Below are 23,506 nucleotides of genomic sequence, written 5' to 3'. Positions count from 1 at the left end.
GATCCAACTTATCCTTGCATGGGGGAAAGTCCGCAGCTGCCACCACGCGACGATCTTATCATTCAAGGATGCGACTTCCGGGCTTCGGTATGACTCAGTGGCCAGCCCAGCCAGATTTTGCGGGCGCCCGACGACCACGGTGGTTGGCGCATCATTGACCCGGGGCGGGAGTCGTCCGAAGACCTGGAGATAATTTGACAGATCAACCGACAAACAGGAGTGCATCGAATACTTTACCCCAGTAAAGGTATCGCTGGCCTTTACGGGCCTCGTCATCGATACGAACTGCTCCATCCCTAGAAACACTGCACTTGCGGCCGGCAGCACCTCAGTGCTGACCCGTTGCGGGTCCCGATTCTCAGAGGTCGGGATACGGCATAGTGTTGAGAATGAGTCCATCACGGCTCGTTATTGTATCGTACCTGCTCCTTTTGGGAGTTGTGGCCGTCAAGGCGGAGAAGGCGAGCGAATGGTGATAGCCGTTACGTCTATTGGTTGTCGGACAGTTGCTGGTTCCACCACCAGAGTCTCCCCTAATAATTTCACCATGAATAATCCCCTACAGATCGAAGATGCATGGGACAATCACGCAGAGATCCAGAGCCTCAGACAACTTCAGTCTTCCGAGACCGTGGAGGGCATGCAGAACGCAGAGGCACTGCAACGGAGTCTGAATACCGTCAACGCTCTCCAGGGACCCCACAGGAGCCTGCTGGCCACGAAACCACCGCCACCCCCGCCGAGGAAGAGGCCGCCGCCAAAGAAGAAGCCGCCCCCTCCCCCACCAAGGAAGAAGCCGCCTCCCAAGAAGAAGCCGCCCCCTCCCCCACCAAGGAAGAAGCCGCCTCCCAAGAAGAAGCCCCCTCCCTCACCACCAAGTACGTGCTGTGTAGGCTGTATATGTGTCGCTTCTTGTTGTGCATACAGGGTTGCAGAATGCAGTGCTTGGATGTGGATTCCCAAGTGTCCAGCAAGTTCCTTCTGCATATGCAATTTTTGCTTTCAAACTATAGCGTGCTCCACCAAGTGACCACTCCCTGCAACCAACTCGTGCATGGTACTCACATTCATGACACACCGAAGCACTTTGACACTGTTCTTTTATCGCATGCATCTGCAGGCCCACCCCCACCACCCCCACCCCACCGCCGCCCCACCCCCGCCACCTCCACCCTCCTCCACCCCACCCCCACCGCCCCCATCAAGCTCGCCGGCCCCATCTCCCGGGATCTCTCCTTCCCCAGGTACCAAGTCTCCTCCACCTCCATCCTACGTAGCCTCACCGCCGCCACCATCAAAGGCCTCCCCACCGCCGCCAACGTCTTCTCCCTCGCCCCGCAAGTCTCCCCCGCCGCCGCCAAAGATTCCCCCCTCCCCAACCGCAACCTTTCCCCCGCCACCCCCCATCAGCAAAGACCTCTACAAGTCGGTAAGTTGGTTTGGCATGAGGGAAGTGCACACGTCAACAGGAACCTGTTCTAGGGCAGTATCCGTTCACATTCTGAACAAGTTCCACTGCACCCCCTGCTGCAGGCACTGTATGGATCGTACCTATTCTACGAGGCTCAAGTCAGCGGTGAGAAGCCCAGCTGGAACCGCATCACATACCGCGGCGACTCCCACACCGACGATGTCGTCCCGGGTGGATGGTGAGGCGGGTCTTGGGTCCTGAAAGTTGACAGCCTTGCGCGCTGGCGACGCTGGACATTCGCAGCCTTTTACACATACGAGTGATTGGCGGGGCTGCAGTCTCCTTTTATATAGACCTAACCGGCTGTTCTCTTGATGGAACTGCCCTGCCTTCAGAATCAGAACCCCTGCCTTCAACCAAGTCCAACCCCCCCCCCTCCTCCCCCTGCCAGGTACGATGCCGGCGACTTTCTGAAGCTGAACTTCCCTATGGGCCAGACCGTGTCCTTCCTGGCCTGGAGTCTGTTGGATTTCCCGACCGCCTATGCTGACGCCGGGACGGCCACCCCCGCCCTGAACAACATCAAGCTGGCAGCCACCTACCTGATGAAGTGCCACATTGGGGAGTACCAGTACGTGGGCCAGATCGGCAATCCCGGAACCGACCACTCCTACTGGGGCCGTCCGGAGCAGCAGACCGGCACCCGCCCCGCCTACACCTACACTAAAGAAACCACGGCCAGCGACCTGCTGGGCTCGGTCTCCGCGGCCCTCACTTCCTCTAGCCTGGTCCTGGCCGGCAGCGACGCCGCGCTTTCCAAGGAGATGCTGACGCACGCCACGGCCCTGTATGCATGGGGCAAGGCCTACCCAGGTGGATGGGAAGGCGTGGATGTCCTTGGGTGATAGGAGGATGAGCGGGTGGGCAGAGTGGGTGCAGGCCTGTTCGGCCCTAAAATTGCAAAAGCTACTGCGGCAGGGGCACTGCACCCAGAGCAGGCTCCCCTCCCCAAGACCGAGGATCACCCCGCCCCGGCCCCTTGCCGTGCAGGCCTGTACAACGCGGCATACTCCTCCGCCACCTATGTGTACTGGTCCTCGCGGTACGTGGACAAGCTCATGTACGCCGCCGCCTGGCTGTTCAGGGCCACCGGGGACGCCGCGTATGCCACCGACGCCTACGCCTTCTGGCAGTCTGCCGGTTCGGGTGACATCTACACCGGCTGGGACTCCACCTTTGCCCCCGCCATTAACCTGCTGCTCAAGCTGGCCAGCGAAGGCAAGACCGTGCCCGGCAAAGCGGCGTACGAGAAGTGGATTGTCTCCAGCTTCCTCTCCGCCTGGCAGACGGCCGACGGTGAGCCTGGGGGTTGGCTTTCCTCCTGGTGCGGGATGCACCGTTTTCTTGTCCAGGGCAGCGGCAGGCTGCAGAGTCAGCCAGTTTCAGCACTCTTCCCAACAGACGGGGCCAATGGTGCGGGCCAGGAGCCACCAATGTCATTCAGCGCTCTCCCCCCTTCAGTGCTCTGAGATCCCTTCCCTTGTGCACCCCCATTCATCAGGCAACTGGAGCATCATCAAGACGCCCAAGGGCCTGACCTACCCATCCTGGAGCAAGTGGGGGAACCTGCGCTACTCCAACAACGCGGCCTTCATGACCATCATGCGCGCCTCCTACTCCTCCGTGAACAAGGCGACCAACATTGCGTGGGCCAAGAGCCAGCTGGACTACGCGCTGAGCACCACCGGCCGCAGCTTTGTATGTGGCGTGGGCACCGGCTTCCCGCTGCAGCCCCACCACCGCTCCGCGTCCTGCCCCAACATGCCCGCGGCCTGCGGCTGGGACCAGTTCTACTCTGCGGCCTCCAGTCCCCAGACGCTGACGGGGGCCCTGGTGGGTGGGCCCCCCAACGGGGATGGCACCTACGTGGACCTGCGCAGCGACTATATCTCCAACGAGGTGGCGGTCGACTACAACGCGGGCTTCACCGGCGCGCTGGCCGGCTACATCGCCCTGGCCTGAGGCGGCTGCTCCGTCTCAAAAAGCCACGCAGAGTGCCCGACGCCCGCGTTGCCCTGATCAGGGCCGCAGCCGACCCCCCCTGGAAACCCTGGCCAGACACCTGCACCCTTGTATACTGCATACTGCCACTGACACACTCCCCTCATCATTGTCTCCTGAGACATCCAGGCATCACCCCCCCCGCCCCGATTGCGCAGCGCAGCCAGGTCCCCCTCCCGGTCGCCCATTGGTGCAGGGAGGGGGAGGCGGCTCGCGCCTGCGCCTCAGTATGTAGCCATCCTTTTGATTGAGATGGAAGGGTTCAGTATGTGCTGGAGGAAGCTTGGGCCCTGATCTCGTCATGCATCACTCGGTGAGGTCTTTGAAGGAAGATTCGATGCGGTTGGAGGCACACCAGGTATCCAGAGCGTGCAGCGTGCATGCTGCGCACAAGGGAGCGATCGCACTTTCCTCAGGGATGCATTCGTACATGGGACGGGCGAGCATGTTCTCACTGCCTGCTGGGTGAGGGCCTGGTCCTCTGCCGGCCATGTCTCGGTTCGGCCAGCCCTTGCGCCGGCCATGGGCGGCTGGGTGAGGCCTGCACTCGGCCCAGGGCTCAGGCTCCTCGCAACAGGCCTTTTCCCCGCCTCCTGGGTGTCGGCTGCCGGGTCGCAGGCCGCCAAGGAGCAGCGCCCGCTCCACGTCACCCCCCTGGCGTCTCTGGGCCGGGAGCCACACGCCCTACACGTATCGCCCACAGGCCTGCTGTGCGACCCCCTTTTCGGAGTCAAACACCTGCTGCCCCCTGACAAACGTGGCCAGCACCCTGCCCCGCAGCTGCAGGTCGTGGTAGGGCGTGACCTTGTGCCGGTGCTGGCGCCCGCCCGCACCCGTGTCGGCGGGTGCGCTGGGATCGAAGACCACGAGGTCGGCGTCGAAGCCCGGCCTGAGCGCGCCCTTGCGCGCGCTCAGGGCTGCGAGGCGCGCCGGCGCGGCGGCCCAGGCGCGGAAGAAGGCTGGGAGCCCCACGCCGTGCTGCGCCGCGCCGTGCCAGCTGGCGGGCAGGCCGTACTGCAGACCGGCGATGCCGCCCCAGGCGCCGCGGAAGTTACCGCTGTCCAGGTGCTTGAGCGCTGGGGGCGCTGGGGAGTGGTCGCTGGCCAGCAGGTCGATGGTGCCGTCGGCCAGGCCGCGCCACAGCGCCTCTCGGTTGGCCGCGCTCCTGATGGGCGGCATGCAGGAGAAGCGCGTGTCGCCGTCGGCCACGTCGTCGGCGGAAAAGAGGAGGTAGTGGGGGCAGGTCTCCACGCTGACCGGAAGGCCCTCGGCCTTGGCCGCCGCCAGCGCGGGGAGCAGGCTGGAGGAGACCAGGTGCACAAAGTGCACCACGAATCCAGGGCGGGCGGGCGTGGTGTCTGGCATCGGGTGGGGGCGGTTGGGTCAGGAGGGGGGGATCAGGGAGTGGGCTGGGAGGCGGCCCCTTGTGTGGAGGTCGCGGGTGCTGGGCCGGGGGCAGCAGGCATGCACGTAGGAGCATCCCAGCCACCTTTGGCACCAGTCCCCAGGACCCACCCCGGCCGAGCCAGGCCCCCTTCAACCCCCACAGCATGCTTCCAGGGGGCCCCTTCTCACCCCCAGGCCCACCCACACGCCCAACCACGCCCACCCTTGCGCAGGATGTCGAGGACGGCGTGCACTGCGGCGCGCTCGTAGCGCGCTGGGCGCCTGGCCAGGAACTCCGCGTAGGAGCGGGGCTCGGCGCCGGGCGGGACGTCGCCGTCCACCAGCTCGGCGTGGAGGAGGTAGGGCGCGCCCAGGCGCTTGAGCACGGGGATGGCGGCGGCCACGTCGGCCAGGGACACGTTGGGGAAGGCGGCCATGCCCGAGGGGGAGAGGAAGGACTTGAAACCCCGGGCGCCCGCGCGGGCGAGGGCGCGCAGCGCTCGCGCGTCGCGCGCGTTGCCGGGCACGACGCCGCCCCAGGCACCGACGTCGACGCGCGCGCCGGCGCGGATCGCGGCACGCTTGGCACGCAGGTCGGCCACGGTGTTTGTGCACGGCTCGCTGTTTAGCGGCATGTCCAGCAGCGTGGTCAGGCCCCCTGCCGCGGCGGCGGCGGTGCCAGTGGGGATGCCCTCCCACTCTTCCCGCCCTGGCTCGTTCAAGTGCACGTGCACGTCGATGAGGCCGGGTCCGATGACCGCGCCGCCGTAGTCCAGCAGCGCGGCGCGCGGGTTGGCGGCTGCGTAGTGCCGCGCGAAGGCCACCCGGTCCACATCGGGGCCGGCGGTGGCCACCGTCACAATCCTGCTCCCGCGCACGTGCACTGTGGGTTGTGTCCATGGCAGGGAGGCGCCCGGTGTGACACAGCCATGCGAGGGATGGGCGGGAGCAGGGATGGGTATGGAAGTCTCCCCCATGATGCAGAGACTCGTGGGCAGTGAGCGGCAGAACCACCAGAATGGGCCCCCCTCACCCTCGTCCGGGAACGGACCCCAATCCTCATAGGGAACCCAAATAACTCACCATACCCGGGCCCGCTTCCAAAGGTACGGACCACATTGTCGCTGACCAGGATGAACTCCTTGTGCTCCAGCAGGCCACACGGCTGGGTCCAAGGACTCATTACCCAGGCGTAGTCCCTGGCCACCGCTAGGGCTCCACCGGCATACATTTGATACACTACTATGCTCAGCACCGAGGCCTGGAGGAGGAAGGCCAGGAAGAGGCGGCGGGGATCCATGCCCAGCACGGGGGGGTGCTCGCCAAACTCCTTCCGCCGCACCCTCGGCAACTGGGAGGGTGGAGGGGAATCCATGCTAGTCCAAATGCAACAAACGATAGAGCGAGCTCTGGTTGCACATCTGATTCCCTACACTGCCTCGCCCTAGGGCCGGCCGGGCTTGAGGCCCGAGCGTGGAGGGGTTGCAGAACCCTGGCGCGGGCCACGTGACCGGATCTCGGTACCAGTTCAAATTCCAGGGCGCGCAGAACGGATATGTCGGGGAAGCAGGAGCTCAGCATCGTGAAGAGTCCTCGATACCTCGTGCCTGACGTCTACATTCTCAAGTGGTTTCCTGGAGGAAGATGCCGCTGTCACTAGGGAGCACGCGCTCTCTCACCAGGGTCCTACCAGGTACCTCATTCTGGACCGAGTTTCGCTTGGCCTTCAGGCTGGATGCCACCGATATGCGGGGATCAACACTTAGAATCGATGCCATGCAGGTACTTTGTCATCGCGCCGCAAGCATGCTACGCGGCGCACCAGACTCACCGCTACGGCCGTGGTGAGGGAGAGGGGGAGTATCCCTGAGGTGGACGCGGAGGGATCGGATCATCCCTGGTGCAAATTCCTCTTTCTCATTCCCCATATAAATGCTGCAGATGAACCAAATCCGGATACGGAGCAAGGCCAAGCAGCTGCTGGATGCTGGGTGCCAGATCCACGAGTTTGGAGGACAGACGCTGGAGGAGGGTGGTTTCGGCGACGACGTGGCGGCGCTGCAGGCATTCCTCAGCGAACGTGCCTATTTCAATGCAGGTAGGGTGCAGGGCTGAGTATACAGAATGCACGGATGGTGCATTCGCCTTTTGGGATGCATTGCTTGTCGTCGCTGTCACACGAAACAGCAAGGCTTGCATGTTGCGCACATTTTCCAGGGGAAGGCTTCAGCGGTTACTTTGGGAGCGTGACGAAGGAGGCTCTGTGCGACTGGCAACGCGACAGCGGATTGGAAGTCACAGGTTCCTTCAACACGGCGAGCCACCTGGAATACCTGCGCCAGAAGGTGAGTCGTGAGGAAACATGCTGACGGGGTGGGAGTGTTGGGCAGGCCTCGATGTGAGCCACCATGGGCCACACCCCGTGCACCTGCAACAATGGCAATCACCCAATGCCAATTCTTCTCAGCAGAAGGCCAACCTCCATGCGGCTGTGACGCAGCAGGCTGGACAAGCGGCAGTTGCCTCGACTGGCGCTGCCGGCGTGGCGGCCTCGGTGAGCGTGGCAAGCGAGAATCCTGGGCACCTGCAAGCTTTCGTCGCCCCAGCTCTGCCTGCTGGGGCCCTGGGTCTGGCGGCCACCCTGGTCACCATTGTCTTGGGTGTCCTGGCAAAGCGGCAGGCGCCGAGAGCAGTACCGGTACTGCAGGCCAGGGAGTCCGCCTCGCTGGATGCGCCGGTGGCGCAACACAGCGAAGTTGGTCGCCAGGCACGGTCGACGACTGGCACTCCAGAGCCGTCCCCGGAGGGTGGCGCGTTTGTGCCAGGGCAGAGACGAACCAGGCCGCTGACAGACGAGGAGCTCCAGCGCCGTCTGGCAGCGCTCAAGGGCCAGCCGCCAGCCAGCCTCCCTGTGCAGGCATGTGCCGGATGGGGTCTCTTGGAATTCCTGTTGGTATGGGGTAATCTGGGCTTGAACGGTGCCCTCGAGGGTGATTCCACAGCACTGCAGGGCGTTTGAGCCCCTCGGCAGGTGTCCTTTGCCCGCTGGACCAAGCACAGGAGCTTGTCTGGTTGCCTGACTGGTAGTGAACCCTCGGACCTTCACGTGCAAGCCTATCATTTTGAATGGGCCCTCCCACAACCACAGAGGACGGCCCCCAAGCCTCTTCCAGGGGTCGAGGAGTACGCCACTTCCCTGCCCTCCCGCTATGGTACGCGAGTCAAGGTTGCAGGTGGCATTCCAATTCCCTGAGTGCCATGCATCGGGTGGGTGCACTCCACATCGCCTTGGTGCCCCACCGGGGTATGCTACCCTGGCACTGGAGGGGGGCATGGGAGGCCCCTGCTGGACCCTCTTCCTCGTGCCAGCACCCATACCTGCCATCCAGAGCCAGCATTCCCGCAGCATTGACTCCACCTCGCATCCCCGCCCGGTGCAGGGCATTACTATGGCGGCAAGGCCGTGTACAACCAGGTCAAGCAGCTGCTGGTGGCCGAGGGCAGCGGTGTCGGTCTGGCGCCCACCCTCCCGGCGACGGGCCTTCGGACCCCCAAGCCCAGCGCTGCCCAGGCCCGGCGTGGCCCGGCCCAGCCTGGGCATCCCAGGCCCCGCCAGGCCGGGCACGCCGCTGTGACGGCGGGCCGGGTGGCGCGGCCCGACCCTGCACGGGAGCAGGCCGCGCAGGCCGGACCCCAGCACTTTGCAGACGTGCGGGGGCCGGAACAGGTCCCCGCCGGCCCCGGCCGGCCGGGGCCGCGCATGGCCCCGGCGCCAGCGTTGCTGGTGGGCACCGACCTGGCGCCCCTGCCGGATCGGCCTGGGGACCCGGTACCCGGCGGCGCTGCCCCCCTGAACCCCCGCCTGACCGTGGCGGAGGCCGCGCGCCAGGCTGCGCTGGCGGCGAGGGAGGCAGCCGCCGCCACGGAGGGCGGTCAGCAGGCGGTGCCCCTCTCCGGGGACACCGTGGTCCTGGCCCACCAACCCATCCGCCTGCACAAGCCCGCGAGGCTGGCGCGCTCCTGACCCGTACTGCCACCCCTGTGCCTGCATGCCCATCCTGCGTGTGACGATGTGCCGAAGTGAGAGTGATACTTGTGAAACATGGGTGAGGTGGGACTGGGCAGCGTGCACAGGCAAAAGCCGGTGATGTGATCAGGCCAGGTGCTCTGGCCTCCTTCCCCCTAGACGTCCATGTTCCGGAAAAAGTGCCGACTCAGCAAGCGTACCGGGGCCGCGCGCGGACTGGCATGGTTGATAAATACCTGGTCCAGCTTGAATTGGCAGATGGCACAGTTCCAGCGTAGCAGTGTATCAGAGCACACATTGTTATTGCTACATTACGGCAGCCGCGGACCGGCTGGGTTTCTCGGGAGCGGGACCGGCCTGCCACGATGGGTATCCGAGACCTCCGAGACCTGACCATGGATGACCTGATGGCCTGCAAGATGACGGCCCAGGAGGCAGGACCCACTGCCATGAGACTGAAGGAGGTGCTGGAAGGTGCCGATGCCCTCCCTCTGCCCCAGGTCAGGAAGCACCATCTGGGGCTGGATTCCCTGGGCACACCTGGTCCAGGTGGCAGGTGGGGCCCTCCTGGTGGGACGCACATCCGTGCACCTGAGCGATGCCCTCATCCCCCACTCTTCCCACAGCTCTGGAGACTGGTCAGCAAGCACGTCCTCCACCCGGACCTCCCCTTCCCGCTGCACGTCAAGCTCTACAAGGCCGCCTATGCTGGCTGGGACGGGGAGGCGCAGGGCCCCCCACCGTCCTGGGTCCCTGACCCGGACGCCATGCGTGACACCAACATAGCTCGCTTCATGCAGGAGTGGAAGGTGAGTTCCTTTGCGATGGCAAGGAGGGACGGAGCGGCACGGGGCGGGTGTGTGCAGTGTGCTGCAGGCTAGCGCAGGGGGGGTTGTTTGCCATCCTTTCGGTGACAAGGTGTCCTTGCAAGATGGCTCAGGCGGAGAATGGCCTCTCCTGCGCATGCTTGGCACAGCCCCTTCTTATTCCCGCTTCCATGGCCTCACGAGTCTCATGCGCCATCTGATCCCCTCTGTCCCTCACCCCGTGCCCCCCCCCCAAAAAAAACCAAAAAACGACCATCAGGGCTCTGAGCTGTGGCGCCGGCTGCGGACCGGCGACCCCACCCAGGACTGGCCCCTGCTGCAGCAGATCTCCTTCGAGGACCCCGAGTCCTTCTGGCCCGCTGTGCTGCAGCGCCTGCGCATCCGCTTCCACAGCGTGCCCAGCAGGGTACTGGCCCGCCACGCCGACCCGGACCAGGTCTCCTGGTTCCCGGGGGCCAGGCTGAACGTCGCGGAGTGCGCGCTGGCGGGGCGCGACCCGGACCGCCCCGCGGTGGTGTGGGCCGAGGAGGGTACGCCCACGGAGCTGCACACGCTGAGCCTGGGGGCGCTGGCGCAGCGTGCGCAGCACGTCGCGGACGCGCTGCGGGCGGCCGGCTTCCAGCCGGGTGCGGCGGAATTGGGTGTCGGGACGGCCAGTGCCCCTGGACGCCTCCCCTCTCCCAGGCGTGCGCCTCCTCGGCTTCACACCCCCTGTGCAGCGTGAGGCACTGACGATCCCCGCCTACTCACAGCCCTCACCGTACCCCCCCCCAAAAAAACCATAAATCTACCAGGCACGCCCATCGCGGTGGACATGGTGCTGACGGTGGACGCGCTGGTCATCTACCTGGGCTGCGTGCTGGCGGGGTGCGTGGTTGTGTCCATCGCCGACTCCTTCTCCGCGGAGGAGATCGCGAGCCGGCTGCGCATCAGCGCCGCGCGCGCAGTGTTCACGCAGGACGCGGTGCTGCGCGCAGGGCGGCGCCTGCCGCTGTACGAGCGCGTGGCGGCGGCCGGCGCGCCGCGCGCGGTCGTGCTGCCCGCCCGCGCCGGCGACGCCGTGCGCGGGCGCCTGCGCCCCGGCGACGAGACGTGGGCCGCCTTCCTGGCGCGCGCGCCCGCGCCGGGCGCTGCGGCGCCGCTGCGCGGGGTGCCCTCCCCCCCGGACGCGCCCACCAACATCCTCTTCTCCTCCGGCACGACGGGCGACCCCAAGGCCATCCCCTTCACCCAGATCACGCCGCTGCGCGCGGGCGCGGACGCCCACTTCCATCAGGACGTGAGGCCGGGGGACGTGGTGGCCTGGCCCACCAGCCTGGGCTGGATGATGGGGCCCTGGCTGGCCTACGCCGCGCTGCTCAACGGCGCGGCCATCGCGCTCTTCCACGGCGCGCCCACGGGCAGGCCCTTTGGCCAGTTCGTCGCCGCCGCGCGCGTCAACGTCCTGGGCGTGGTCCCCAGCATCGTCAAGGTGGCCGTGCTCTGTGCGTGTGCATGTGCGGGAAGGGAGGGCGAGGCACAGGTCCAGCCCCATGCACACACGCCTGGCTGTTATGGGGACACCCTCCACCACCCACCCACCTCCGACGAGTCCTCAACTCCTGCAAGTGTTCCCCCCACAACATCATACAGGCCTGGCGTGCCAGCGGCTGCATGCAGGGCCTGGACTGGTCGGCGCTGCGATGCTTCAGCTCCACGGGCGAGGCCTCCGCGCCGGAGGACAGCCTGTGGCTGTCGGCCCGCGGCGGCTACAAGCCCGTGGTGGAGTACTGCGGCGGCACCGAGCTGGGCGGCGCCTTCATGTCCTGCACCCTGGTCCAGCCCCAGGCGCCCTCCACCTTCTCCGGCCCCGTGCTGGGGTCCCAGCTGGTGCTGCTGGCGCGCGGCGGCGGGCTGTCGCCCCACGGCGACCCAGCGCGCCTGGCGGGCGAGGCCGCGCTGGGCACGCCGTCCCTGGGCCAGTCCCAGACGCTGCTGAACCGCGACCACGCCGCCGCCTACCACGCGGGCATGCCGCCCGGGCCGGGGGGGAGGTACGGCCTGCGCCGCCACGGCGACGAGGTCGAGCGGCTGGGGGGGGGGTTGTACCGCGCGCTGGGCCGCGCCGACGACACCATGAACCTGGGCGGCATCAAGACCAGCTCTGCGGAGCTGGAGCGCGCCGTGACGGCGGGCGTGGAGGGTGTGGTGGAGGCCGCGGCCGTGGCCTGCCCCGCGCCGGGGGGCGGGCCCGACCTCTTGTACCTCTTCCTGGTGCTGGGGGGGGATGCGAGGGGTGTGACGAGCGGTGCGAGCGTTGGGAGCGGCGCAATAGGGGCCACCGACAACGACCCGGCAAGCTCGAAACACCTGGCGGCCGCCGCGCAGCGTGCCATCTCGCAGCGGCTGAACCCGCTGTTCCGGGTGCACAGGGTGCTGGTGCGCCAGGCGCTGCCCCGCAACGCGGCCAACAAGGTCATGCGCCGCGTGCTGCGCGACGAGCTGGTGGCCACCCAGTCCAAGCTCTGAGGCGGCGGGGCGGCGGGGCGGCAAGCGATCTGGTTCTGACCCCCCGACCATGGACCCTGTGTCGACCAGCCCTCTGCCTGTGCTTACTTCGTGCCCGCGGATGCTGTTCTGCTGCGGGTAGAGTAGTCATTGTGGAGTATATTGTGAGAAAACACCACCCCAATGAAACCCCTCTCGAAAAGAGGCTTTCCAACTGGAAAGCACGGCGGTTTCCGATTGGTGCACTGCCAGGAGGGAGCGCGGAACTGGAGGCCAGAGCGGGCCGGGAAAGGGCCAGCCTCGTTGTCACACTTCACATACCACTCCGATAGATACCTTCGTGCGAAGTCTTGAGAGTACAAAGAGCGCGCATCCCTGTTCACCGGGGCACCGGCTCACCCCTGGCCAGTCTAGTGGCGAGCGGAGAGACGGAGGGCCCTACGTGCCACTTGCAGCTGACGAGGGACAGGAGACACCATGTCTCTCTCTAAAACGAGCAAGCTGCTGCAGTACATAAACTTCCGTGAGTCCCTCGGCTCATCACCAGCCCCGGTGGTGGTGGGAGGTGGATGTCTACAGTCGAATCTGCTTGCTGGTTCGCGATATCCACTAACTTTTCATCCCACAACCAAAATCGCAGGCATGCGGGTCACTCTCAGTGACAAGCGCCAAGTTGTGGGACGGTGAGTGGGGGAAGGGGTGGCCTGTCTCTCCAGCATACTTTGCTGCTTCATCCTGCTTACCCAGTCTCTGACTGAAAGTGCTCCACTCTTCTCACACCACGCCTGCTACATCAACGTGCAGGTTTATGGCTTTCGACCGTCACATGAACTTGGTCCTGGGAGATGCGGAGGAGTACCGCAAGCTGCCACCCAAGAAGGGTATCCCAGAGGAGGAGGTGTGTGTGAGGGATGGTATGCGCAAGCGCAGGGAGTTGTGTTTCAGGACGAGCTGTGCAGCGCGTCGCGCGTGGGAGTTGAGGTGCTGGGTGGTGTTCCAAGAGGGCGACTGCATGCTTTGCAGGTCCTCTCTCACTGCGGCTGTGTACATGTTGTTGCCGCTCATCTTACCCCTCCCCCTCCACCTTCCCAACGGTGCAGCGGGAGCAGCGGCGGGTGCTGGGCTTGGTCATCCTGCGCGGCGACGAGGTCATGGACCTGACGATCGAGGGGCCGCCCCCGGCCGACGAGTCACGCGTGGCCAAGGCGGCCCCCGGCGGCCCAGGCGGCCCGGGCCTGGGCCGCGCGGCGGGGCGGGGCATGCCCGCGGCCCCCGCGCCCGGCGCCGCGCCGGCCGGTCTGGCGGGCCCCGCCGCGGGGTATGGCGCCCCCGCCCCGGGGTCCATGATGCCGCGGCCCCAGGTGCACGGCGCCCCGCTCATGCGGCCGCCCATGGGCGGCCCGCCCCCGGGCATGCCGCCCCCTGGCATGCCCCCGCCGGGGTACAGGCCCGGGATGCCCCCGCCGGGCATGCCCCCGCCGGGGTATCGGCCGGGGATGCCCCCGCCAGGCATGCCCCCGCCGGGGTACAGGCCCCCTCCCCCAGGCATGCGGCCACCTCCCCCGCAGTGAGGGGTGCCGAAGCCGATGCGACGCTGCGCTCTGGGAGGAGGGCTGGCTGCATGCGGCCACCAGCGGTCTGCCTCATGGTGTCTGGGGCCGCTGGCTGCCTGCCCTGTGACATCTGTCATGAGGGTCTGGTGCATCGCAGGACATGTGAGGACATGCACTTCGCCAAAGCCATGCGGCGCTCCAAAGCTGATGCTTCCTCTGCTTGGAGGTCTCTACCCGACACTGTAACCAAAGAGATCCAGTCTGCCTCTCTCTGTTCATAGGAGATTCCTATCGTCAACCTGATGAGGGTGCTTTCGTTCCATGTCCAGCACCCGGCACTACAGCCGAGGTAGGGCACGTGCCGCCTCCTTCTCCTCGACCTCGATGGGGATGCCATCCAGCTTCTTCAGGTGTGGCAGCCGACGGAGCACTTCGAGGCGGTAGGCAGTCAGGTTTCCTGCAGCTGCCGCCTCGCTGTGCAGTGGGTTGCCTGCCAGGAGCAGCTCCTCCAGATCTGGCAGGGCCGTCAGGCGCTCAATCTCCAACCAGTCCCGAATTTTATTGTTGGAGGCGTACAGCACTCGGATGCCTGGGGCTTTCTCTATGCCGACCTTTGTACCAGAGTGAGAAGGAGAAGGGGCTGTTTAGAACTGGATGGTGGGCAAAGAAATACCACACATGGCTGTTGAGCCCATGAACAGAGAGATCCAACCATGCCTCTTTGACCACAAGCAAGCAGCAATACAGGAGAGCTTTTGATGTGCCAACTGATACCCAAGACCCAAAATCCCACCAGCTTCTCAATGGAGTTGTAGCTGATCCATAGCTGGCGCAGGGTGGGCGCCACGCCCTCCAAGTTCTCGATCCGCTTCAAACAGTTGCGCCCCATGGACAAGGTCTCCAGGCTGAGTCCCGTCAAGGGACCAATCTTGTCGATGCTGTTGGTGCTGAGCGCCAGATGGCGGCTTGCTTTTAGTCCCAGGATGGAGCTGTCCATGCGTTCGATGGGTGGGCAGGCACCGCACAGGTTCACCATCTCCATGGCCGCCCAGGCGGTGCCCTTCTGTTTCGACATTACATCCTTACAGGATCGACCGGCTGGAGGCATGACTGGTGGCGCTCGGATGGATTTGGAAGTGTGATGTTGAAAACGTGTTGTTTTGCACCATATTTCATAGTCATTGATCAGTTGCACACATCCTCTAGGTACTTGAAGCTGGACGACCGAGGCGGGTCAGAGCACCGCCGGTTCCGGACCCTGCCCGGCGGAAGAGGAGAGCCCGTGGGAAGGGAAGTTGCGATGAACTTATGTTCTCATTTTCGAGCAGAACGCGTACTCCCACACCCTGATATTCAGAGTGGAGATCATAGTCTATACTATACCTACTGACCGGTGATGATACGGATCTGGTTGCTGTACGCTTCCCTGTGGTATGCACCCATATTGACCTCTAATCAAGCCCAGGTTTGGTCACGTTGATTGGGAGCATGCTGGGGTCTTCTGCCCTTGAGCTTGTCGACAAAGTAGTTTTTCGGCTGCAGACAGGCAGATGGATAGCAATGACGAGAAGCTGAGAAGCATCATACACTATTGGGTATGGACACCAGTGAGGTTTCTGTACAACATTCCCTTCCCAAAGAACTTAAACTTCGAAACTTGTACAACAAACTTGTCTTTACAGGGATCCTATCAGCAATGCCCACGAAGTTTCGCTCCGTGATTCCACAAGGACTATTAAGTCACATCAACATGCATGAACACAAACTCCACCAGAGGAACCACAATGCTCAGTAGCATGCATAGTCACTTCGACAAAGCCAGCTGCATCACTTTGTTGGGCTACTGAGTGGCCTGAGGGAACTATTACCGTTCCTGTGAGCTTCCTCCTTGCATCTCCCATTCCCGCGCCTCGTTCAACTCTGGCCCTGCCGTGAAACATCACATTCATGCTGCTCGCCAGCCCGTGACAGATGCATATGACCATGCAGAGCGGCACCTGAGGCACCCTCACTCACCCACCACCCATGGATGGCTTACGGGTGGTCGCCGGGGTGCTGGAGTCTGTTCTGCGGGATGAGCAGACCTCGACCCTGTTCGGGGAGCCTGTGGACCCGGTAGCCCTGGGCCTGGACGACTACTTCGATGTGGTCAAGCAGCCGGCAGATCTGGGCACCATCCTGGCGAACGTGAGAGCCAGCCTGGCCGGGACTGGGCCCTATTCCCACCCCCGCCAGGTGGCCGATGCCGTCGCCCTGGTCTGGTCCAACTGCAATCTATACAATGATCGGCCAGTGGACAAGCCCATACGGGATGCAGCAGCGAGATCAAAATCACTCCTCGATCGAGCATGGGCCGCTGCAGGGCTGGGCAGGGAGCCGGCCACCCCCGCTCCATCGGCCTCCAAGGGTGCGGGTGTGGGGCAAGAGAGTCACGCGGCAGGCAGGCAGCAGCGGCTGGAGCTGGCCTGCTGCATCATATGAATGTTTGTACATGCCTGCATGGCTTGCACTTCGCTTGTATACACGGATTGCCAGGGTCCTGCGGTTGCCCTGGGCTCCAAAACCACTGTGCGAGGCCCAGTAAGGCCTAGTGGGATGTAAGCCCGGCCACTGGCAACCCTTGCACCCGCCTCTTCCTGTCACAGGCCCTGCCCCAACTCCAGCCCCAGAGAACCCAGGTCTAGAGGCGCCCACGGCGACGACGCTGCCCCTGCTCCGCGTCGACAATTTCCGGATCGTGTCCGCCAGCGACGGCGAGGCGTACCGCCTGGAGCAGCTCCCCGCCGCCCCCGGCTCCGACGCCAGGCTGGAGGGCGAGGTGGCGGGCGAGCCGGGTTCCCGCTTCTCCTGCCACGTCGCCGATTGGGTGCTGGACCACAGCGCCGAGGCCGGCCCCAGCCTCGCCTTGGAGGACGGGGTCTGGGTGCTCTCCCCTGAGGCCTGGGTCGCGCTGGGGGAGCCCCATCCCTCCTACGCGGATGTGTGGTCGGGGACGCAGACCCTTGTGCGCCTGACACTGGCCGCGCGGGCCGAGCTGGGCGCCGGCACGCGCCTGGAGGACATCACCGCCGCGGTCGAAAGCGCGGCCGCGGTGCTGCAGGCCGGGTCGGGCCTGCGGGGCAAGCGCAAGACGCACGTCAGCCACGAGGCGCGCGCCTTTGCCGCCGCGCAGCTGCGGGCGGGCGTCAGGGCCGCCGCGCGTGCGGCCGCGAGGGCGCGGGGCGGCGCAACGGGGCGCAAGCGCAGGCCCTTGGGTGGGTTTGCTGGGGCAGCAGGATTATGAGCAGGGGGGAGGGGCGGCGATGGGCGTGGAAACAAACCACCAGGTGCAGCGTGCGCGAACGGCCTGCAGCCGTGCGAGATCAAATCCGGCGTTCCTGCACGTCGTGACCGTCTCGCTCCTACACCTTGTCCAACACGCGCAGAGGGCGATCGAGCGGGGCGGAGGTCTGTGCTGGGGGGCCGCTTCAGGCTAGGCGAGGGCCCCAGCGTCGAGGACGAGCTGGCGGGCATCAGCGACGACGACATGCCCGCAGACTTTGAGGCTTCGGGTGAGGGGGAAAGGGTGGATGAGAGGGGTGCCTCCATGGAAGGACTGGGTACAGCAGTCCAGACATCCAGACCCCTGACGCTCATTTCTGTCCTCGTTTCACGGGTCCTGTCCTCCTCTAAAACAGATGAGGACGACGAGGCGGCCAGCAGCGGCCCCGGCGGCCCCTCCGCCGCCCGGCGGCGGGCGTGGCAGCTGGTCAAGTTGCGCCGAAGGCAGGAGGCGGCCAGGGTCGCGGCCGCCGAGGCAGAGGCCGCGCAGGTGGAGAGGGAGCGGGAGCGGGACGCGGCGCGCGGCTCGCCCCCGCCCCCCACCTCCGATTTCAGGCTGGCTCCCCACCTCGTGCCTCGCCTTTTAGCTGTCTGGGAGTTTGTCCAGGTGTGCGCTGCTGTTGGGGTGGTGGATTCGTGAGGGCTGCCTGGGTATACGCAAGAGGGACCTTCCATCACCCAAATGCAGTCCCCGCAAATGCTCATGTGGTGCAAAGAGCACAGCAATCCTGCGCTTCAGAGTGGTGGACGCCCCTCCTGGATGTGCTCTTGCACCGCGTGTCCTTACCTTACCCCATGCCACTATTATGCAGACGTTTGGCGACGTCCTGGGCGTCCCTCCCTTCTCGCTCCCGGCACTGGAGGCAGCGCTGGACCCGGGACCACACCTGCCCCACCATACCGTGAAGGCTGCCCCCGCAAGTGAGCGTGCTGAGGTGCCTGCCGCTGCGACAGACGCCCTGCAGGCCGTGAAGCGGGAGGAGGAGCCCCAGGTCGGCCTTGCGACGCCTGGAGGCGCTCCAGAGCCGAATGGAGTGGCTGGTGGCGCGGATGAGGAGAAGGCCGACGTGGAGATGGCCGAGGCTGTGGGTGCTGGCCAAGAGAATGACGGAGCGGATGATGCCATGGGCGAGGCAGAGGCGCCTGGCGGCACAGCGGCTCCTGCCGCAGAAGAAACGCTCGGCACCGAGGCGCCTGCTGACGATGAGGCGCATTTTGAACCAGCGCAACCAGCCAGCGAGGCGGCCGCCGACGCGCCGGGCTCCGGCACGGAGGAGGACCAGTCCGCACCGCAGGGAAAGGCGTCCGAGGGCCCCATGGTCAAGGCCAAGCGCCAGGGCTGCCGCAAGTTCCCCAAGGTTGCGCCGCAGAACGTCATCTCCAACCCCACGATCCGCACCCGGCGCCAGCTGCTGGTAAGAGAGTAGGGTTTCTATTCTTGCGGGATTGTTTCACATTCTCGGAGGCCCACTGGCCGAGACGACAATTGAACGATGTGTCGTATCACTGTTACACTCACCACCCCCTCCTCACAGGGGCCGGCAGCGACGCAGAGCGGCGGCGGCTCGCCGCGTGCCCCCGAGGAGGGCCTCAAGATCAAGCTCAAGGTCCCAGGCCTGGCGGAGGGGTCTGCGCCGCACGATGAGTCGGCCCCCCAGCCCCCGATGGAGCCTGTCGCCACCCCTGTCGCTACGATGGGGGCCCCTGTCACCGCCCCCCGCCAACCTCAGGCCGCACCGTTCCCCGGCCAGTTTGCAACGCCCGGCGCGGCGCAGGCGGCCATCGCGGCGCATGCCGACCTGCTCCAGCGCCGCTACGGCCTGGGGCTGGAGGCCTTTGCGCGCCTGGCGCCCGTGGACTGGTCCTCGGCGCCGGCGGCGCTGCTATCGCGCGACGTCACCTGCGCGCTGCTGCGCGTGGTGGACGGTGCCGCGCTGGCGACGCGCGGCAGCGCGCCGCGCGCCGCTCGCGTCGCGCATGAGGCCGTCGACCATGCGCTGACCTGGCCGGAACGCGCCGCGGCGGCGGTGCTGGCCTGGCCCGAGGCCGACGCGGCGCAGCGCGGCGCCGCGGCGCGCCTGGCCTACGCGGACTGGCTGGACCTGGCGCCAGAGGCGCGCCTGGCGGTGCTCACCGCGCTGGTGGACATGGCGCTGGCCTCGCCCGGCCTCCAGGCCGAGATCGCAGAGCGGCTGGACGCGCTGACCGTGGCCAGCGGGCGCCAGGACGGTGCCGCCGGCGACGAAGAGGAGGAGGAGGCGGCGGCGGTGGTCGGGGAAGGGGCGGGGGAGGAGGGGGCGGGGGAGGAGGGGGCCGCCAACGGCCGGGTATCGGCAGACCATGGCGTGGCCCCCTCCCCCTCGGGCCGGGCGACGGCGGACGACTGGCTGGAATGGCAGGTGCGGCGGAGGCTGGGCCTGCGCCGCGCGCTGGGCATGGACACGCGCGGGCGGCGGTACTGGGCACTGGGCGGCGCGGCGGGGGCCTTCCGCGTCTTCTGCGAGCGCGTGCTGGAGTCGGCGGCCGGCTGCGCGGGCGATGGTGTGGCGCGGCAGGATGGCGCGCCGACGACCCCGGCGACAGACGCCTCCAGCCCGGCGGCGACGACAAGCGCAGCGTCCTCGGGCTGGGGCTGGTACGAGGGCGCGGGCGTGGCGGCGCTGCGCGCCTGGCTGGCGGCAGGCGGCATGCGGCGCGAGGCGGGCCTGCTGGCCACTCTGGCCGACGCGCCCTGGCCCACCGACCAGCTCAGGCCGGGTGAGGGTGGTGTGCTGTGTGCGCGTGTGTCGCCATGCGATGCGGCGGTGGGGTCCGTGATGCCCCTCTCTGGCGCCCATGGACGCCGGCGAGGGTCCCTCCATCTTCAGCCACAGCCCAGCCACGCTCCGGACCCTTCCTTCACACCATGCTCCCGCTCACATGTGTACTCCCCCTCTCCTCGCCAACAACCCCCACGCAGGCCGCCCCGCGTCGGCAGTGGAGCTGAGCTCGCTGCGCGCGGACGGGTACCGCGGGCTGGTGGCCCCGCTGCTGCGTGGCGACTGGCAGTGCGCGCGCGGAGGCGTGTACGCCAGTGCAGAGGCGCGGCTGGCGGGCGCGCTGGACGCGCTGCTGGGCGCGGTCCCGCTCTGGTTCCGGGGCGAGGTGTTGCAGCGCCAGCACCTGGCCATCGGCGAGGCGCTGGCAGGCGGCGTGGGGCCGCGCGAGGCCGGCATCGCCGTGGCCGAGACCGAGCGCCTGCTGGCGCTGGAGGGCGTGCTGGGCGGCGAGTGGCGCGACGTGTGGCAGGTGGTCTGGCGCCGCGGGCTCAGCCTCATCTCCGACGTGCGCGAGGCAGCCATGTACGCCGCCGCGCTGCAGCGCCACGCCTTCTCCCCGGACGTCGTGCCTCGCCCCGTCTTTGAGCGCCTGATGGCCGAGGCCAACTGTCACCTGGTCCTGCCCTTCCCGGGGGACAGCGTGGTCATCTTGCGCTCCGGCGCCCTCATGCACATCGACAGGTGCATAGATTTGTTTTAGTGGTTGGGAAGGGGGGGGCTGCATGGGGCAGGGGAGGATGTGGCTTACTGCACGCAGGTGCAGCAGAGCATGGGGGCTATCTTGAGAACCATGGCCGGGTGGATGCAGCCATCCCAGGCTGCTGTCGGAGGAGGGGACGCATGGGTGAATACATCGAGCCCATGAGTGGGCGGGGGTCCAGCCTTCCTCGCAACCCGATCCCATTCCTACTCTAGGTACATGGAGGTGCTGGGCATCGCCGAGGATTCGGAGGAGCCCAAGCATGCGGGTGGGACCGAGCGGCTGGGAGATGGCCCGGTCGCTGGCGAGGTAAACCTCGCGGCAGCTGCGCCCGCTGGAGCCGGCCAGGCACCCAGTGACGCCGTTGCATTGGCAGTGGAGGCTACTGCGAGCATGTCAATCGACGCCACCCCCATGGAAACATCGGCGCTGCCTGCTGACGCCTCACAACCTGGCCCTCCGCCGTCTGCACCCGCATCTGCGCCCCGACGACAGGACGATGGCGCCACCCCCGGCCCTGCAACCACACCCCCGGGCCCAGCAACCGTCCTACCTGGTATCGACGATGCGATGGACACCGACAACCCAGGCCCCTCCCCCGTCCCCTACCCCGTCCGCGACGCGAGCGTCGCCAGGGTCAAGGGTGACTGGGCGGCCCTGAGGGCGCGCGTGGCGACGGCCGGCCATGTGGGGCGATACACCGTGCGCTCCATTGTGTACCGCCGTCACCTGGTTGACGAGGCGGACGCGGCAGAGGGCTCTGCAGTGCGCCGCCCCGTGGCCTGGTTGTTCCTGCGCCCGGCGCGCTTCGGCCCGCCGGCGCAGCTGCCGCGCCAGGACCTAGTGCTCCCCCTGGCCGCCGACCCGGGCCTGCCAGACTTCCTGGTGCCCACCGAGGCGTTCGTGGAGCACATGCGAGTGTCCTGGCTGCCGGGCGACCGCTTCCGCCTGCACCCCACCAGCATCAAGGCCCGGGCGCAGCGCCGCGCCAAGTCGGGTGGGTAGTTGGAGGAGGGACCGCCGGGGGGGGGAAGAAAAGAGGAGAGGGGGCGGTGCGTGGATTGCTTGTGGACGGTGACTGGCCCTCGTGTTGCATCTGTCAGGGAGGGAAGACCGTCCCTTGGCGACGCCCATGCCAGTAATCAGTCTTCCTGCGTATGTGGCTTCCCCCTTCCTCGATCACTCAAGAGAAACCCCCATCCACACAATGCCCACCACCCGACAACCCACCATCACCCCACCGCGCAGGCATCCTGACGCAGCGCGGCACGGTGGTGGACCTGGTCAGCGCCGCGCCCGGCCCCGGCGCCGACCCGGTCCAGCGTGCGGCCTACGACCCCTTCCGCTCCGTGGTGGTGCTCTGGGACCGGGCGTTCGAGGGCGAGGAGGTGGCGCTGAGCCCCTGGGACCTGGAGGTGGACCCCGAGGACGAGCGGCGGCGCGTGGAGGAGGCGCGGCGGCAGCAGCAGGCCGCCGCGCGCGCGCTGCGGGCGCGCGGCGCGCGGCGCGCCGGCGAGGACGCGGAGCAGGACGCGGAGGAGGCGCGCCTGCGCGCCCTGCTGCACCAGGGCAGCCGCGCCGAGGAGCTCCTGCGCGCCTATGAGAGCGTGAGTTGGGTTGGTGGGAGGGGGGAGAAGGGGGTTTGTGCAGAGGATCGTGGGGGGGCTCAACCTCTGTGCCGCTCTCCACTCGAGTACCTCCCCACCGCCCCCTCATCGCGAGCAGAAACCGGTGCCCGGCCCCGAGGACACCACCTTCAACGAGGAGGTGCACGGCTGGCAGAGGGCGGCTGCCGCCTCCCCCCTGCAGACGCTCATGGTCCCGCTCCTCTTCCCCACCTACGGCTACACGGCCACGGGCCAGGCCTCGCCCGGGGGCTCCGCGCCCCTGGCGGCGGCGGGGTTCGCGGCGCTGCAGGCCGGCGCGGCGGCGGCGGCGGCCGCGGCGGCCGCCGCCGCCTCCGCCGCCGCCGCGGTCCACGTCGCCCCACCCGGCGGCTTCCACATGCCCGGGCTGGGCGCGCTGCCCGGCGGCGACGGCGGGGACAGGGGCGCGGGGTTCGCGTCCCTGGGCCACCCCTCGGGCCCCCTGCGCCCCGGCCAGGAGATCGCGGCGGAGGTGCTGTCTGCACTGAAGCCCCTCTCCCCCGACGAGTTCACCACGCTGCTGACCAACTTCTACCGCGGGCTGAAGGGCAAGTACAAGGTGCCCACCTTTGCGCATCGCGACCTCGACCTGCACACCGTCTTCTGGGCGGTGAGCGCGCGGGGCGGGTACGAGACCGTCACCGCCGGCAAGCAGTGGAAGGAGATCTGCCGCTGCCTGGACGTGGACCTGACGGGGCAGACCTCCGCCTCCTACAACATGCGACTCAACTACGAGCGCTGCCTGCTGGACTTTGAGAATTACCTGGCCAGCGGGAAGGTGGGTTGGATTGGTGCGGGGTTGGTGGGGGGCGCGGGGGGTTGGTGGGGGGCGGGGGTTGGTGGGGGGCGGGGGTTGGGATGGGGGGTCTTGACAGGGGATAACTGGGTTGGGGGGTTGATTGCACAAGAACTATGTTTGGCAGTGTGGGCGTGTGCAAACACCCACGAGCATCTCGTATAGGAGGGGTGGCTGAGGCACCATATTGCCACCACCTCGTCGACGCCATGCGGGCACCTGCATACCCGCGGACACTCACGTCCCAGAGCATTTCTCCCCCCTGTTGCCCTGACCACCGATTCACCCCCATTCCCCCCGCCCCACGCAGTACGAGGAGGACCTGGCCGCCGGCGCAGCCCCTGTGCACACTCACCTCACAGACCCTAGCGTGCACCGCTTCACCATCCCCGGCGCCTATGTCGGGGAGGAGCCTGGGGAGGCCGGAGAGGGTGCGGCCGCCGCCGCGGTCGCCGGCCCCGCGCCCCAGGCA

At 66.9% G+C, this 23,506-nt stretch overlaps 7 protein-coding genes across 7 annotated transcripts in view; 5 read left to right on the top strand and 2 right to left on the bottom strand.

Annotated features, from left to right (window-relative positions):
* Positions 1–389: 389 nt before the first annotated feature.
* F751_5024 (Endoglucanase A) lies at positions 390–3,433 on the top strand (the record flags this gene model as incomplete). The annotated part of the gene is made up of 4 exons (XM_011398767.1): positions 390–472; positions 1,863–2,284; positions 2,462–2,767; positions 2,973–3,433. The coding sequence occupies 4 exons, from the start codon at positions 390–392 to the stop codon at positions 3,431–3,433; spliced, it is 1,272 nt and encodes a 423-aa protein (XP_011397069.1).
* Positions 3,434–4,156: 723 nt separating this feature from the next.
* On the bottom strand, positions 4,157–6,233 carry F751_5023 (putative allantoinase 1; the record flags this gene model as incomplete). The annotated part of the gene is made up of 4 exons (XM_011398766.1): positions 4,157–4,830; positions 5,082–5,316; positions 5,386–5,741; positions 5,942–6,233. 4 exons carry the CDS (start codon positions 6,231–6,233, stop codon positions 4,157–4,159), a joined length of 1,557 nt encoding a protein of 518 aa, XP_011397068.1.
* Positions 6,234–6,799: 566 nt separating this feature from the next.
* F751_5022 (hypothetical protein) lies at positions 6,800–8,882 on the top strand (the record flags this gene model as incomplete). The annotated part of the gene is made up of 4 exons (XM_011398765.1): positions 6,800–6,956; positions 7,076–7,203; positions 7,329–7,518; positions 8,299–8,882. 4 exons carry the CDS (start codon positions 6,800–6,802, stop codon positions 8,880–8,882), a joined length of 1,059 nt encoding a protein of 352 aa, XP_011397067.1.
* A 368-nt stretch (positions 8,883–9,250) lies between these two features.
* F751_5021 (Acetyl-coenzyme A synthetase) lies at positions 9,251–12,220 on the top strand (the record flags this gene model as incomplete). Its single annotated transcript, XM_011398764.1, has 7 exons — positions 9,251–9,385; positions 9,512–9,694; positions 9,972–10,338; positions 10,507–10,676; positions 10,947–11,183; positions 11,345–11,894; positions 12,027–12,220. The coding sequence occupies 7 exons, from the start codon at positions 9,251–9,253 to the stop codon at positions 12,218–12,220; spliced, it is 1,836 nt and encodes a 611-aa protein (XP_011397066.1).
* A 456-nt stretch (positions 12,221–12,676) lies between these two features.
* F751_5020 (Small nuclear ribonucleoprotein-associated protein B') lies at positions 12,677–13,770 on the top strand (the record flags this gene model as incomplete). The annotated part of the gene is made up of 5 exons (XM_011398763.1): positions 12,677–12,722; positions 12,840–12,882; positions 13,004–13,097; positions 13,300–13,395; positions 13,768–13,770. The coding sequence occupies 5 exons, from the start codon at positions 12,677–12,679 to the stop codon at positions 13,768–13,770; spliced, it is 282 nt and encodes a 93-aa protein (XP_011397065.1).
* A 320-nt stretch (positions 13,771–14,090) lies between these two features.
* F751_5019 (Dynein light chain 1, axonemal) lies at positions 14,091–14,827 on the bottom strand (the record flags this gene model as incomplete). Its single annotated transcript, XM_011398762.1, has 2 exons — positions 14,091–14,363; positions 14,546–14,827. The coding sequence occupies 2 exons, from the start codon at positions 14,825–14,827 to the stop codon at positions 14,091–14,093; spliced, it is 555 nt and encodes a 184-aa protein (XP_011397064.1).
* Positions 14,828–15,777: 950 nt separating this feature from the next.
* The window catches only part of F751_5018 (CREB-binding protein), a gene marked incomplete at both ends in the record, with an annotated part of 9,148 nt that continues 1,419 nt past the window's right edge, over positions 15,778–23,506 (top strand). The window contains 16 exons of the mRNA XM_011398761.1: positions 15,778–16,165; positions 16,416–16,888; positions 17,180–17,303; positions 17,661–17,680; positions 17,886–18,488; positions 18,609–18,758; positions 18,804–18,968; positions 19,188–19,302; positions 19,411–19,830; positions 20,033–20,573; positions 20,808–20,860; positions 21,134–21,589; positions 21,841–22,199; positions 22,318–22,410; positions 22,696–23,016; positions 23,345–23,434. Of these exons, the coding sequence (XP_011397063.1) occupies positions 15,778–16,165; positions 16,416–16,888; positions 17,180–17,303; positions 17,661–17,680; positions 17,886–18,488; positions 18,609–18,758; positions 18,804–18,968; positions 19,188–19,302; positions 19,411–19,830; positions 20,033–20,573; positions 20,808–20,860; positions 21,134–21,589; positions 21,841–22,199; positions 22,318–22,410; positions 22,696–23,016; positions 23,345–23,434 (4,371 nt within the window). The remainder of the gene's footprint in view (positions 16,166–16,415; positions 16,889–17,179; positions 17,304–17,660; positions 17,681–17,885; positions 18,489–18,608; positions 18,759–18,803; positions 18,969–19,187; positions 19,303–19,410; positions 19,831–20,032; positions 20,574–20,807; positions 20,861–21,133; positions 21,590–21,840; positions 22,200–22,317; positions 22,411–22,695; positions 23,017–23,344; positions 23,435–23,506) is intronic.

This window comes from Auxenochlorella protothecoides (assembly GCF_000733215.1).
Source record: "Auxenochlorella protothecoides strain 0710 unplaced genomic scaffold scaffold56, whole genome shotgun sequence".
Classification (NCBI taxonomy): Eukaryota; Viridiplantae; Chlorophyta; class Trebouxiophyceae; order Chlorellales; family Chlorellaceae; genus Auxenochlorella; species Auxenochlorella protothecoides.
The sequence above is the reverse complement of the archived record's forward strand: the minus strand, read 5'-3'. Positions and strand labels throughout refer to the sequence as shown.